Below are 16,162 nucleotides of genomic sequence, written 5' to 3'. Positions count from 1 at the left end.
CGGAATGCGTCATATTCCCTACGTCCAGACTTGTACCACCACCCGATGGTGAAGTGGGATACTACAGGACTCTGACGCGCGAGTAAACCACGGCTTTTACACTGTAGAGAAACCTAAAATTCAGAGTCAGACAAAAAAAAAGAGAGTCAGACAATGTACATAATAAATCACGCGTGAAGTGAAAAATAAGCGAGAGTGCACGAGACGCACATGCGGTGTGAACATTGTCATTTGTTCACACCGCATGCGCTCATCTAGTGGGAGGGGCTTAGGCCAAAACATTATAATGACCTGAAGATTTACCTACTGCAGCTACTAGTCCAGTCTGATGTCATCAAGATAAAACAGTTGTACGTACCTGTGCAGAAATACAGAAATGCTGTTGTTTCACAACGGTGCAGACGCAATGGTGTTCACGCGGGGGTGGGGGGGGAGCCGTGCGTTGACAGTCACACGCACGGCTCTCCCGCTTTATCATTATCATGAGATAGTGGCGACAGATGACCTTTCCTGGTCAAGAGCTTAGTGTGGTTAAAATTCAAATGGTGGAAGATAGCAGAAAGGAAGGGAGAAACTAACACGGTAACCTTCATCTATTGATGCTAACCTTGAACAATCGGGGCCCCAGAGGGGATGAGTGCCTTGTACTTCACTATGTATGAGAGAGTAAGCTTTACAGTGTGTGTGTGTGTGTGTGTGTGTGTGAGCAGAAAGCAATTACTGTCTGTGTTTGGTAACGACAGAAACGACACAGAGACAGAGTGTATACGGGGTTATAATGAAATTATCAGATAAAAAAAAAAAAGAAAGAAAGAAAGAAAAGAAATTGCCATCGGAGCATTCCGCCATTTCTTTTTGTCTGCCGCGAGCGGATGCGCCGCGCGGCAAACGAGCACAGCTTGCCAAACGGAGCAGCTGCATCTTCTCCCGACGTGCCTCCTCTCTTGTTCTCGCCCTCCATCCATCCTCCCATCCTTCCTTTTCCTCCCCACCTTCCCTCTCGAGGACTGAAACGGGGACTAATTGAAATAAATGAAGTGTGGAGCAAATCAGGGTTGATAACATCAGCTGCGTGGGGGGACGCTGATTGCAGGCTTGTTGAGCGAATGTTGCAGAACTAGTTGGTAATGGGAGATCCTTGTTTGCTCATCACACTCTGGACATCGAGGGAAAAGCACGACGGGACCATTTCTTTTTTCTTTGATTTTTGTTTTATTCGCACAAATACATTTGTTTTTTCTATCTCCGGCAACAGGTTATTATTGCTCATAAAGTCCTCAGAATAACTGTACACTATATAAAATTAGTACAACAACAATATACACAGGAGGGGCAGCGCAGGACGGGACAGGAGGAGAAGAGTTTGAAATGCTAATGGAGCGAAGAGTGAGAGCCAACGTGCTGGAAACACAAGTCTACGGTTTGAGTTAGAGGAGGCGAACAGAGCACGAAGACAAATGGAAAATCAACCGTAAAAATAGAATTCACGGCGTCACAAAGCAGTCGACTGTTGACAAATCAATGACAACGGTCGTCGCCTCGTCGTGTTTATGCATCGAGCGAACATTTAACGTCGTCTCTCCATGTTTTTTTTTTTACTCATTTAAAACCACATTAAAATCGTTTCTCTAACTTTCGCTTTAGAGCGAAGACTTCCGTCTTTATATCGGACCTTTTTAAAAAAAACCTCACATTTGAGAAATGTTTGATGGTCGCGTTTTTTCATAAATCATAAAACATCTATCTTTGTCGGACAATTATCGCAATAATTATCGCCTGGACACGGAAGTGTGGATTCATCTGAACATTGTCAACATGACGATTATCGATATTATCGACTTCTGTTGCGATAACCTTTAGTGTATGTGTGTATAGCGTATTATTTTAAGAGTGGAGATTCTCCTTCGCGATAACATCGCTCTCATGTGCAGAAAAACAAAACACACTGAAGAAAAAAAAAAATCAAGCTTTTGCGATTTAAGTTGTAATATTACATGGAAAAGGTTGTAATATTATTTTCTTGCTAAATCTGAGCTGCAACATGACACAAGATGTCAAGTTACACTTCAGCGTATGGATACTTATGAGTAACTGAAGCTGTATGGCGTCGGAGGCGTTTGCCACTAAAGAAAAAAAGGTGTTCATATTAGTTTTTTCCTGATATATTACGACTTAGATATGTTTTTACTTCAGTATGGCCGTAATACTCTTGTCAAACAGAAGACTAGTTTGAAGCTTCTGGCTGTTTTTCATGCTGCTGGAGGAGCAATAACCCTTCTCCCTCTCCTCTCCTCTCCTCTCCTGTCCTGTCATAATTCTGCCCACAGAGACACACACACAGACAGACACACACACACACAAAAACACAGCGACACAAAAATAACACAATCTTCTTTAGCACCACTGAAGAGCAAATCATGTCAACCGAACAGCAACATATTCAACAGAGAGTCTGAACACAACAAAACGGAGCCGGGCGGAAGAGTGGAGAAACCAGGATTTGTCAGCAATTACGAAACGCCTTCTTTTTTTTTTATGTCTCTGTGTAAGTGATGAGCTCGCTCTTAATTCTTTGCCCTGAAATGTCCCCAACCTACATGCTGAGGTATGTCACCGCAGGTACGCGCTGCAGTAGAAGAAGAAGAAGAAGAAGAAAAAAAAACGTGTGAATGTGAAAGTGACACATGGAGAAACTGCAGTGTGTGGAAACACGGAGGACTCGAAAAAAAAGCTTATTATCAAACCCGCGGTGGGAAGCCGTCCAATAAAGGAAACAGCCTTATCCATTCAAGTAAGTGTCGGGTTCAGTAACTAGCTACGCCGATTGAATACTAATCAAGCTAATTCAATGAGAAAACTGCAGTTGAAGGGTAAAAAGGACAATTTATCATTCCTGCACACAGGAAATTAATTACGGCGGGCTTGTGTGGAATTAATATGCCAGACTAGTGCACGACTACTTATGCGATTGTCATTACGGGAGAAATCTGCACATGCAAATGAGCCGATGAGGATGCCTCTGATTCATTCAGTCCAAAGTCTTTGTAAAACATTAGGTAGCAACGAGTTCATCCGTGATCTGAGGAGTCCCACTCTTAACCGACTCGTACCCGCCGGAGGACGGACCGCATCGCGTTCCGCGAGCGGTCGCCGCCGAGTGGCGCTGGTCCTCGTGAACGTTCAAAAAAAAAAAAAAAGTGACAAAAAACAAAATAGAGAATTAAATATGTTTAACTGGAACTTTTCCCTTTGGTGAATGTGCTTTGTGCCCACTGCTGCGTGTCCTCCTCCTTCTCCTCGCCGCTGTGAAGCCGATGTCATTGGCTGTCGAAGAGTCTTAAATACCACAAACCCACCACATACATGAACATGAGTGTAATAAATATTGCTCGGGGCGGCGAAAGTGGTCAAAGTCCAGTTTCTTTTCTTTTCTTTCTTTCTTTTTTTTGGATGAAAAACTTGCCGTTCAGGTTCCGAATGAACGTTAACCGTTGAAGCAAACTCGTCCGACCTCGAATCCAAACTTCTGCTGGCCGCCGCCAAAGTCGCCCGCCGCCACATCGATGATGGGGAGCAGTTCTGCCGAGGGGGAGTCGATCTGGAGGACGGTCCTTTCCTGACCTTTGCGGAACTGGGGAGATTAACGTAAAAAACGTCCGTCATCAACCCTTTTTCACTGACGAAGACGAGATGTTAAGTAAATAAAAGTCGATGTGACAAAGATCTGCGGGCACTTTCATCGAAGGGTTAAGAAGAAGACTAATCTCTTTACGCGGTGCGGTCAGGTGAGGTTAATCTACGAAGTTACGGAAGAAAAAGAAACCACGAGAAAAAAACGCTAAGCTAACGCTAGTAACGCTGGATTTAAAATACAGCTGAAACTGAAACAAACCGCTAACGCTGATGATCGTGGAGTTGAAGTCAAAGTGTGACGTTTCACCGTCTCCAAACATGTAATAAAAAAGAAAGGTTGTGTTTTTATTTTATATAATAATGTTTAATATCTGTGTTGTCAATGCTAGTGTAGTGTTAACTATCCCTAAACCTGCCCACAGAGAAATGCACTGACCACAGTGGGTGGGACTTAAAATGGGAAACACAGGTAGTGAGATCTTTGAACTTTCTGTTCTTTTCTTAATCTTCGTCCACGTTCTACATTCATTTTGCACCTTCTTGTCGTTCTGTGGACTTTAGTGCCACCTACTGCTTTTTCTTGGTGAACTGACTCCCAATATTCACTTCACATCAGTGGATGGAAGCGCACACGGTTGCACATTTTCTCGTAATTGCTGGTTTAGATACAGTTTGCTGTAGATTTTAATAGAAACCTCGGGAATGACGGACTGAACTTTGAATATATTTATTTAATTAATTAATTAAGTAAAATGCTTAAATTTCTTGACTAAAATGTTAGTTTTTCTTTGAATAAGAATAAATTAACTTCTACATACAACAGAAATAACACTATATTCAAGTCAATAATGTGATAATCAGCCACTAATGAATCACCAAACAAGATAGAAACACAAACGCGATTTTCAATTTGGAGCCATGTCCTGTGTGGCCAGCTCTCGTCTCCATCCCTGGCAACTGACCTGACATCCATCATGCACGGCGGTGATGAACGGGCTCTTGGCGTGCGTCAGCTCCTCGTCGTTGCTGCCCCGGAAGCGGAGGGCGCGCTGATAAGAGCGGGACGTGCTGTCAAACCAACCGGCCGAGTTCTGGCAGGTGTAGGTGAAGCGCTGCGTGGCCGTGGCACTCAGTAGTTTGAGGAAGGTCAGCTGAACCACATGGACGGGGTTTCCATCTCTGTCACTGTAGGAGAACTGGACGACACGGACACACAGAGGCAGACGGAGAATGTTAATGTCCACACAGTGAGGGAGACAATAAACAAATATCTGTCTGCGGAAGAGGAGATGAATCTAGTGATTGAGACATTAACCCTTTAACACCTAAGCCTCAAAATGTCCATCTGGACTTTTTTTTTCGCTTGTTTTAACCATAAAAGGGCCAGAAAATGCAATGTAAATAAGTGCTTTTGCACATTATTCCAGAATAACTTTCAATATATAGAAGTTTACAATTTACTGCCATGTAAAAATGGTGTATTAACAATTTATGAAAAATGTAAACTTTGTGTTTAAACGTTTTTTCGCGTGAAATTACCGTAATAACCAACTTCTCGGCTTTCAGAAACTTGTGTACTTACAGTAATGCAAAGTGCACTTGCATTGTCGTCTGCGATAATGTGCGGTGTTAACCCTTTAACACCTAACCCAATGTCCAAAATGTCCGTCTGGACATTGGTGGTGCTTATTTTAACGATAAAAGGACCAGAACATGTCCTGTAACTAAGTGCTTTAGGCCATTTTTCCAAAATCAGTCATTTACAATTTACTGCATGTGAAAATACTGTTTTAACAATTTAAAATGAAGAAAAACGAAAATATTTATTTAGAAAAACACTGCAGTTGTACATGCCCAACAGATTTTGTATGTTAAATTTGAAATATGAACAGCATAACACATGGTTAAAATAAAAAGAAATTACTTTTTGTCTCTCTCAGGACAAAAAAATGTAATTATGTACAGAAGCTTTTCCCACTTTTTCCCTTTCTGGTGACAAAGACGCTGATTCGCCGGCTTCCTGCAACAGCGAGAGTGAAATTACCGTAATAATCACAACTTCTCAGCTTTCAGAAACCGCTAGCACTAACCGTCGCATAATTACGGTAATGCAGAGTGCGCTTGCGCGAACGCGTCATCTGCAATACGCTCGGTGTTAAAGGGTTAACTTCTCAGATTAAAGACAAAATACTTCAGTTATTCAAACTGAAGTTAGGAAGTTAAATGAAAACAACTTAGCTTTTAATTAATTAAATTCATTTAGGTGTTACTTCTGCCCTATGTTTAATCTTCCCAACTATAGAAGACTATTTCCATTTCTTATTTGCAATTATTCTGATGCTAAAAACAGATTTGGTTAAATTTTGATGATGTGATCAAGCATTACCACATGACATCATCCTGTACATTCTGAACCAAGGTTGCTGACTTACAGAAGTGTTTCCATCATGAATGAAAAAAACAACAAGAGCAGCAACAAAAAAAGGGCCTTAACAATTTTGCCAATTTGATTGTTTGAAATCACAGCTTCATCTCAATTATTCAGTCTCCCCCAGGCAACTTCACAAAAACCCAAACTGAATCTAATTACAATTTTGAATAAATATTTGTTGACCCATCAAAGTCTAGGAGATACAGACAAAAAAAAATTATATTTTTATTACTTTTATCACTTTATGTCTGAATATTCAAAAGCTCAATAAAAACTTTTCCGGGATAACATTTAATATGATTTGGAGCCTTTTAGCCTCTTTTTAAAACTACTTATTCAAGACTCTTTTTCAGTGTCTGTATCAGCAAGTGTCTTATTTGCAGGGAGGTCAATAACAGCACCTAATAAATCAGCATATTCCTTGTTTCTAATCGTGTTTCCTGGGTTTTAAATTACAAATACCAATCTACCAACGAGTGAGTTTATAGGGGACAGGAATTCTTTTCAGCAGGAATAATAAAAATAGAAGTCACAGCGACATCGCCGCAGAATCAGAGGGGACAGGGAAAATAAAGTTGAAGGCGAGGATATTAGGGAAGAAGAAGAAATCGAAAACATTCTGTGCGAGAAATTCGGCGAATTGTAGTTGTGCTGGCAGCTCTGTGATTATCTGAGAGGGTCGTGAGACCTCTGATCAGGTGCGGCGCTCCGAGCGCTCGCTGCCCTGAATACAAATCGATGCGGCGGAGCTGCCAGCGACTTTGTGAGAGTCGCTCTGACTCCTGAGAGCAACTGCTGACAATATCTGCCTCTCTAATTGCACATTGACTAATGAATTAATACCAAATTACATAGCGAGCAAATCCACAATTAACAATGTTGTCAAGTGCACACACACACGGACACACAAATGCCTACACGTTCTTGTCAATCATGCACACAAACAACACACAGAGGCGTTACAAGGGAGTTTGGGGACCCTGGGTGAAAGAGTGGAAGGGGGCTGATACAGCAAACTGGAGCAAAGCCACAATACAACAATGTTTATCCTTTAATAGTTTATACAGAGGTTGGTCTATCACACACTGTTAGCATTTAATTTAAGGGGTAGTTCTTCCCTCTTAGGAGAGTTTTTTGTTTTTTTTGTCGAAAATAAAAGTTTGCTTATTTTTCACTTCGTCTCCCGAGTCGTGCAATTGAATCCACGTTTTTCTTTTTGTGGAATAAAGCTTCTTTTTTTTCTTTTATATGAACTTCAGATTCAGTTAATGTTGAGGAAAACCTTTTCCAGTTAAAGAAAATAAAATAGTTGGCAGTACCAAAAATGAGTTTAAGTTTTTTTTTACCGTATCAGCTTTGAATCCACATGGAACTGGTGTTTTGGAGGCAGTGAAATGCTACTTTTGGAAAACGGGACCCTTGCGACTTCATGTATACAACTAATACACGTAAAAAATTACACCAACTGTTTTTGGTGTATTTGTGTAGTAAACGTGACGGCACCACCTATAGGCCTGGCATACGGACTACGTGACATTTCTTGAAACGATGCAACGTTTTTACGGGAAACATTTAAAAAAAGAAGACAGATACAAAGATGGTAAAGGGCCATTTCTGTTTCCATATGGATAAGGCCTGAATGCAACAGGAACCCAGAAATATAACTTCAGTGCTGAAAAGCCCAGAGCAACTTCTTTTAAACATTTTTTGTGGACATCACACAGTGTCCAGCCCTTCTGGTCACTTTCAGGAAAATGTCTGGACTTCAGTGCAAATCTGAAAAGAAACTTAAGATACTCAGGGGGCCCCCGCTCAGTTTGGGGCCACAGGCATTTGGCAGCTTTGCTTTTGCAAAGTCCCTGTGAAACTGGGTGAGTACTTTAGCTGGAAATAATTCTCTGGCATTAGGAGCTATCTAAAATTAATAACAGGAGGTGAGTTGGTTTTTTTTGTACCTGTTTGCCTTTCCTGTATTGGCTGTACCAGCTTCCTGGCTTCTCTTTGTTCCACGCTGCTAATTTCACCTACACACACACACACACACACACACACACACACACACACACACACACACACAGAGGGAGAGAAGGAGGATGTTGAGTGAAATTTTAGGGCTCAAGGGATTAAGGCAGTTCTGAGCTCTGATGTTGTATGATGAGGTCGGCTTTGTACAGGCTGACAGAAAGACACCGGAGGACTTACTATCTCAATCCTCTTGTCAGGGTACAGACAGGTCTCTCCGTCAGCGGTGAAGTTACAGTAGACCTTGATGGAGTCGCGGTGACAGCCTTGGTTCGGATCTATCCAGTAGTCTCCTACAGAGCGCACAAAAGAGAACACGTGTCAATCCAACACCGGGTGTTAACATGGAACAGCCAGAGACTGTTTATAGAGACGGATGACGACAAGACGGCTTCTTCTTCTCAAACGTGAAACCAGAGCGTCTCAATGGCCCCCTGCAGGCTGCCTGCAGTATGGGTCACAAACTCCGCCTCCTTTATGTTTGTGGAAGGTGCTCGATTATTCTTATTGGCCTCAAGTTTGCAAGTACAAAAAAACGTTCCAGTCTCATAACTGCTCCTATATTTCACCATTGTTGTTTCTTGTGTGAACAACGGCACCTAAAGGGTCACGTGACATACGTACAAACGAAAGTCAAAAAAGTCAACACAAAACAAAACAGTTATTTTCCAAAAATGGCTTCTGACCTTTTAGCTCATTCTTATATCATCACTGATGTATGTCTAAACTGGCTAAGACTCGGGATTGTTGCCACAACGACTCAACTTTAAAATCATGTCTCCACAGACACTGATGCACAATATGGCTGCTGTCATAGGACGAATATTTTTGGCTTGAAATGCAAAGTCTGTCTTTATATACATGTCTGCAACAACATCACTCTGACCAGACCAACATCAGCGATTCCCACAGTCTATATCCCCCTGGTGGCCCATGATGGTACTGCACATAGCCTGAGAGGAATTTTTTATGAAAGTTATGTGATTAGCTTCAAATAAGCATAAAATAATGTATTAAGATGTAATAAAACAAATTTAAATTACAGCCCGTGTACAGAATGTAAAATTTGTAAATGACGAGGAATTTTTTGGAATGTCTGACACAAGTCCCATATTTCCTAGACGAGAGATTTTCTTGGACACGGCTTCTAAAGTGGAATACGGTGTTCGCTAACCATCTTTGGAGCTGGGCTGAACCATCATGAGCTCCTTGCAGGTGCGAGCGGGGCTCTCGAAGGTCCCCAAAGGCTTCCTCATCAACTCCACGTCGTTCTTCATAGACGAGAGAGAAGCAAAGACTTCTTCCATTCCCTCTGGGTCCTCGAGAGGCTGATCTCCCTGGAGGAACTCCTCCATGCCCAGATGCACCTCCTCCTCCCCAGATGGGGCTGCTCCTGCTGCCCGCTCGGAGTGCCGCCTTTTCTTCCGCCGGCCGTCCCTGAGAGGCAGTGGCTCAATCATTGTTGCCGGGGGTCCCTGAACGTAGCACGGAGAGTTGAGTGAGAGGTGAATGAGAGAGGAAGAGGATAAAGTTGGCACATTGAGAAGATCATGATGTGGATCACAAGATGTACTCACCGGGAGTCCTGGGGCTCCAGCAGGACCTCGATCTCCTCGAGGGCCAACGATACCCTGGAGAACAAAAGAGGACAGAACTTTGTGTGTCAATCAGCGCTCACCTGGAATCTCCCTCACACCACTTGGTTAAACCCCAGCTTCAACCAGACTGATATGTCTGCTTGCTTTATAGGATTATCCAGCTTTGTGCATCAGCACTCTGTGGTCAGAGCCTCAAGACAAACTATAGTGGTTTTCATTACATCACACATACACACACACACAAACACCAGAACCAAATCCTATTAAAAGGACCCAACGAAAAAAATCACACACACAGGACAAGGAGTGGTTGAACGGCATGTCCTGAGTTCCCGAGACATGTGGCAAACACAATATAGCATAATGATTAAGCCAACAAACACACTTTTTTTCACTCTTTCACTTTAAATGCTCACAAATCAGAGGCCTGAGTGTAGAAATAGCATAATATATAAACAACAAAGACATATTACTGGACTCACCATGTCCCCCTTTGATCCTTTCTCACCGATAGACCCCTAAAACGGAAAATAAAATATTTAAACTTGCAAAGTGTGTTATTACACAAGTAAGCAAGTAAAACTATCAACAGTATGTTTGTTGTTACATCGAATCTTTAATACCAAAATTTGCGTTTGCATTTATATCTGCATAAACAAGATGCAGCAGATAGTAAAATACAATTCAACAGACTCATTTTTTAAACTCTCTTTCAGCATCTTCTTCCAACCGGAATTTCCACAACAACATCATGAGAAGACAGATGAGTTTCCCTTCCTCTTTATCCAAGATGGCAATAATTTTTCATAATCCCTTATTGCGCTGAACATCAGTCAGTGATGGAGTTTTTCCTCCTGACAGGTTTCTCATTGTACTCATTAAATATTATTGTTTCAATACCACAGTGACCCTGCATTTACGGTTATGGTAATGAATGAATGTGCCGTCGTACGGGTGCTTTTATAGGACAGTAATGGATCCGATCATATAGTGGAGGAGTAGAGATGGAAACACTCATTGTATGGCATCTATTGTAGCTGGAAACTCTATTATGAATGAGCCAATAAGATATTTAGTAGCAGTATCTATGTGATACTCAATATCAGAAATGATATAGTTCTCAGAGTCAGTATCGATTTGATTCTCATTATTTTTATAGATACAATACTCAGTATCAGTATTGATATGATACTCAATATCAGAAACTCAGAATGGTATTGATACGATACAAGAAGAGTATTGATACGATACTCAGTATCAGAAACGATATAATTGTCAGAGTCATTATTGATACAATACTCAATATCAGAATCAATATGATACTGATTATCAGAAACAATATTATTCTCAGAATCATTGTCGATACAACACTCAATTTTGGCATCAATGTGATACTCAGTATCAGAAATGATACTCATCATCGGTATCGATACAATACTCAGTATCAGAAATGATACTCATCATCGGTATCGATACGATACTCAGTACCAGAAACGATATTATTCTCAGAATCATTGTCGATACAATACTCAATATTGGTATTAATATGATATTCAATATCAGAAACAATATAATTGTCAGAGTCATTATTGATACAATACTCAACATCAGAATCAATACGATACTGAGTATCATGATCGATACGATACTTGGTTTCAGAAATGATACTCAGTGTCAGTATGAATACCATACACAGCATCATAAACTATACAATGCTCAAAGTCTGAAAGGTTATGATTCTCAAAATTGATATCAATACAATCCTGGGTATCGGACATGAATAAGTACTAATATTAATCATAGAAGGTTGTGTCACTTACTGACAGTCCAGGTGGTCCTGGTGGACCAGTGGGACCTGCGATTCCTGTCACACCCTACACATGAAAACAAGCAAACCTTATTGGAGAACTCATTTATTTGTAATTGAATGCATGAGATGCGTCATGTTGCTACTACAGTGTAAGTACCACATCTCCTTTAGGCCCATGTCTGCCCTCCATCCCTGGCAGGCCTCTGTCTCCCTTCTCTCCGTGTTCTCCTGGGGGGCCAATTAGACCAATCAAACCACCATGACCCTGCAGACACAGATGTGATTCATCAGCATTGTTTCCAAGGTTTAAAGTATGGCGCAGTAGAATTTTCCTCTGGGCTAAAAGCTAAACACTCACTTTATCTCCCTTCACTCCAGAGTCTCCTTTCAGTCCGAGAAGCCCTGGTGGCCCCTGTTAGCAAACCCAGATGTGTTAGTAAGATAGTCACAATAATGCTGTTTATGAAATACACATTTATCATCATGAGATGAACTCTAGGTATGAGGCTTACCATTGGTCCTGGTGGTCCAGATTGTCCTGGTGGCCCATTTAACCCTTGTTCACCCTGAAAATAAAGGCAGGAATTGATGACGTTTGTTTTTATTGTACTGTGATCATGTTGAGGGTTCGCAGTGTGCACTAACCGCTGGTCCTGGGATGCCTCGTAGCCCTTCTGGACCATCTCTTCCTGGCTGTCCTTGGGGTCCCACTGGGCCTGTTTTACCTGGAGGACCTTGGCTTCCCATTGTCCCCTGTAGACAAAGAGAGAGAGGGTGACAATGATTAGGAAAAATCTGATCGAAATATTTTGTTTAAAATTCATAAATGTAACCACCGATTGAGTCCTCATTCCTACCTTGGCTCCCTTCATGCCTTGCTTCCCTTCTGTTCCCGCAGCACCTACATGACCCTGAGGGTAGGCAAAGAGTGTTGCTGTGATGATAATGGACATTCTCATACACAGGAGCTGCATTTTCCCATTCCCACCAAGCAGTACAATGCACTCCTACAAAATGCCTCAACTAAAAAAGGCTTTGTTTCTCTGAATTAGCAAGATAAATAAAACATATTGAAACAGTGTAAACACAGACAAACTGCTGTGTTGTATTTCTTTAAAGTTGAATATGCATGCAATATGCTTCCAAGTAATTGAATGACATGAATCGTGTGACATCATAGCAGTGTGACACATAACACAAATGTGACACAGTGAACACTGGTGTGTGCCGTCATTGCTTCTTAAAAAGGAAACATAAGTGGCCTTAAAGCCTAACAGACGTTTGTTAATCTCCAACCTTTTAGCTACCGCAACAGAATAGTTATTTGGTATCCTTCACAATTTCAAACAATTACACAATATTATACCAACGTGAATGAAACTGCACCACTTGGTAGAAATGGGGCTCATAATTCACTACGCTCACCCTTCGTCCAGGAGGTCCTGAAGGACCTGGCTCTCCAGAGGCTCCTGGGGGTCCCTACGAATAAAAAAAGAAAGAAAGAAGTTTGAAGTTAAAACAAAAATACTTTCAATTCAAACTTTCAGAAGATAACGAAACAAAAACAGTGCTTACAGCTTTGCCAAGCTCTCCGCTGTCTCCCTTAGGTCCTGGACCACCATCTATCCCCTGAATAAAGAAATGTCACGAGGGAAACGTTATGCAACATAAATGAATAGTAATTACTCATAAAATAAACATTACAACAATACTCACATTGATGCCGGGCTCTCCAGAGGGTCCTGGGTCTCCTGGGAATCCAATAGGACCCTATGGGCAAAAAAACACCGTACAGTATGTGTGACATTAACAAATTCATCTGACAATCAGAGCGAGAAAATGTCAATAAACCAGAGAGACAGGACTCACGAGATTGCCTTTGGACCCGTCCTCGCCTGGTACTCCTCTGGTTCCCGGAGGCCCGCCCGCACCAGGGGGACCAGAGTCTCCCTTTTCCCCCACGTCACCTTTAGTACCCTGGCACGACAGGAGCGGAGTTCACAAACATTTATATACAAAGCAAACAAACGGATGATGTTGAGCAGGCTTGGAAAGACGGATGAAGGTTCTGTGACTCACAGGAGGTCCGGTTACTCCCGCTACTCCAGGGTTCCCAGCCTCGCCGTCCTCACCCTGTGGTGGAGAGCTGACATTAGCGAGACAAAAACACAGCACACGCACACGTGCACGCACAAACTGTTAATGATAATGCTGACCTTCTCTCCGACAAGTCCAGGCTGACCCACTCCACCAGGCGGCCCGGCTGCACCCTGGGGCAGGAGGAGAGACAGAGAAAGACACAGACAGAGAGAGAGAGAGAGAGAGAGAGACAGCTTAAATCAAAATCTCATGAAACAAGAGGGAGTTGAAATATTCATATGATTCTTGAAAACTCAAGTGCTCTTTATTTTGTTCCTTTGTCTGGGTGTTTCAGCAGTCCTGCAAAGGGAATATCAGTGTTTGGTCTGTGAGTCACACAATAGTCGTGTTCCAGCACCTGAGGGAGGCACAAACGACTCGTCAAAAATAAAAGACGTTTAAATTAAATCACATGACTGGAAAAAACGAGTCCTTTGTGTGGAATGACGAGGAAACCACAACTTTCCTCGATTTAGAGCAAGAAGCAAATATGACTTGAATAATGAATGGGAGCAACAATCAAACAACACTGTCACTAAACAAGCTTTTATTTGTTTTATTTTATTGCCGGTGACAACCACAGCAATAGTAGAAAACATCCAATTGGCACTTTTTTTTATTGAAATCATCAACGTGTGCTTTCTTTACCCCCTAGAACTACAAAAATACATGTGCATTCTCTTTTACCAATTTAAAATTTCTTTTAAATAAAAAGTTGTATTGAAATATCACACAAAAGCTTTTACCCTTGAGGGCCATGGTTGGGGCGAGCGAGTGCAATGGAAGCGGTGAATAAAGGATGAGATTTGGAAATCAAGTCACTCCGGGCTGAAGCTGTGAGCTGTCTTTTTTTTTTTCACATCCTCAAAGATGTCGCTTCTTACTCTTCTTCCGTGGAACCACCCGCTGCTGATCTTACATTTTCACAAATTCTATTCCAATCTGTCTTGAAATATTGAATATTCATGTTTTTTAACGTTGAAGGAGGTGAAAAAAAAAAAGATGAATTAACTCTTCGTAATCACGCGGCACGGATCTGTGCCGCAGGAGCGTCTGTGGTGAGTTGCCGTGGGAATAATACACAACTCCTTATATGGACATCCTGTTTTGTTTTTGTTTTTCCCGTCTTCTTATGATATGAAGTAGCAAAAACTGTGCACAAAATTAGACAGTTTTTCCAAGTGAACTTTGAACTGTGACGTATTTCCAAAATTTCACAAATTCAATCGGATTTTAAACATTTTCAGTACTTTTTGCTCAAGTGTGTCTATACAGTTGGTTTTTTTTCCATCAGAATTCCTAGGCGGTGCTGAAATAAAAAGATTTAAGACACTCTGTATTGCACATTCTTATAGCCTCTGTATATACTGTACGTTTTAACATAGTAATGGAAAATGCTCTGTGTTCTAAGTGTTAAAAGCTTTTCCATCTCTTCTCTTTGTTTAGGCCGTCAAATTGCAGCTTCTTATCATCCTGTGGTGACCCCAAACTTTTGTGCCAACTACTCATTACGTTGGTGAACTAACCGCTCATATTCACTTTACAGCCACAAATGGATTTTTTTCTTTTCACAGGCAATACATTTTAATGGACTGAGAGGGATGACATGCACCTCTTCCACCATTATTTTCTCTTCTGTGCCCGTGTGTCCACCGAGTACGCGCACGCCTGTTAGTATGCAGACATGTATGTCAGTATATTGACAAACCCATAATAGAGTTTTTTTTTTTTTTCGAATGCAGAAACCCGAGCGCCGAGCACAGTCGCGCACGTCTGCCGAGCCCCAGCTGTCAGCGTCTTCCCTCTCACACGCCAGCCCGCCCCGTTTTCACTCTTTTCTTCTCTTTTATCAGTCCATTAATGGATCCCACCGTCTCTGCACCACTGTATGATGAAGCACTGCCGCTTCTGACTCACGTGGCTCTCTGCAACACTGCTGAATAATTGACTGGTGTGAGAGGCTGTGGAGAGGCGGCCATTACCAGAGGTAAATATAACTGCATCTCAGGGATGATAGTCTAATACATCTTAATGATTCATGGTGCAGCAAATATAACTCTCTCTCGCTCTCTGGGATTATATCCTAATACTGTTTAATAATTCAACTTTCAAACGCGGTGAGAGGAGAGTCTGTGGTGGAGAGCGTTCAAACAAAGACATGGGATTTGTAGAATTGTGTGCACGGATAGATGTGATATAGATTCGCTCTGAACTTCAGGAATTGTCTTGTCTTCTTCTTTCCGAGCTCAAGATTCCAAGTTTTGCACACGAGTCGTTATTAAAATACAGGAAAAAAAAAAAGCCGATATATACGACTTCAGCCTTAATAGCACATTGAAAAACAAACAAACTGCAAACCCAGACTGAAGAATAAGCGCGTAACGAATGTGAGGACATGAGGCTGAATTGAGAGAGACCGACGTTGTGAAAAATTATGCACATTTATTCATTGTGAGTGAGATCATTATAATATTTGGTCATTCTGATTATGCTGATTAGCACATGAAATGGACCGTGCTGGTGCCGTTA

At 41.7% G+C, this 16,162-nt stretch overlaps 1 protein-coding gene across 2 annotated transcripts in view; it reads right to left on the bottom strand.

Annotated features, from left to right (window-relative positions):
• Positions 1–1,679: 1,679 nt before the first annotated feature.
• col5a3a (collagen, type V, alpha 3a) overlaps positions 1,680–16,162 on the bottom strand; it is a 71,414-nt gene continuing 56,931 nt past the window's right edge. For both annotated transcript variants that reach the window (XM_044050720.1, XM_044050721.1), the window contains 19 exons: positions 13,711–13,764; positions 13,574–13,627; positions 13,364–13,471; positions 13,211–13,264; positions 13,070–13,123; positions 12,920–12,973; positions 12,352–12,405; positions 12,140–12,247; positions 12,007–12,060; positions 11,853–11,906; positions 11,652–11,759; positions 11,505–11,558; positions 10,167–10,202; positions 9,664–9,717; positions 9,261–9,561; positions 8,267–8,379; positions 8,020–8,088; positions 4,596–4,829; positions 1,680–3,631 (listed from right to left, as the gene is read on the bottom strand). In XM_044050720.1, the coding sequence (XP_043906655.1) occupies positions 3,485–3,631; positions 4,596–4,829; positions 8,020–8,088; positions 8,267–8,379; positions 9,261–9,561; positions 9,664–9,717; positions 10,167–10,202; positions 11,505–11,558; positions 11,652–11,759; positions 11,853–11,906; positions 12,007–12,060; positions 12,140–12,247; positions 12,352–12,405; positions 12,920–12,973; positions 13,070–13,123; positions 13,211–13,264; positions 13,364–13,471; positions 13,574–13,627; positions 13,711–13,764 (1,764 nt within the window). In that variant the 3' untranslated portion in view covers positions 1,680–3,484. The remainder of the gene's footprint in view (positions 3,632–4,595; positions 4,830–8,019; positions 8,089–8,266; positions 8,380–9,260; positions 9,562–9,663; positions 9,718–10,166; positions 10,203–11,504; positions 11,559–11,651; positions 11,760–11,852; positions 11,907–12,006; positions 12,061–12,139; positions 12,248–12,351; positions 12,406–12,919; positions 12,974–13,069; positions 13,124–13,210; positions 13,265–13,363; positions 13,472–13,573; positions 13,628–13,710; positions 13,765–16,162) is intronic.

Source organism: Solea senegalensis, linkage group LG19 (assembly GCF_019176455.1).
Source record: "Solea senegalensis isolate Sse05_10M linkage group LG19, IFAPA_SoseM_1, whole genome shotgun sequence".
Taxonomy (NCBI): Eukaryota; Metazoa; Chordata; class Actinopteri; order Pleuronectiformes; family Soleidae; genus Solea; species Solea senegalensis.
Note: the sequence above shows the minus strand (reverse complement) of the source record. Positions and strands in the feature narration are given on the sequence as shown.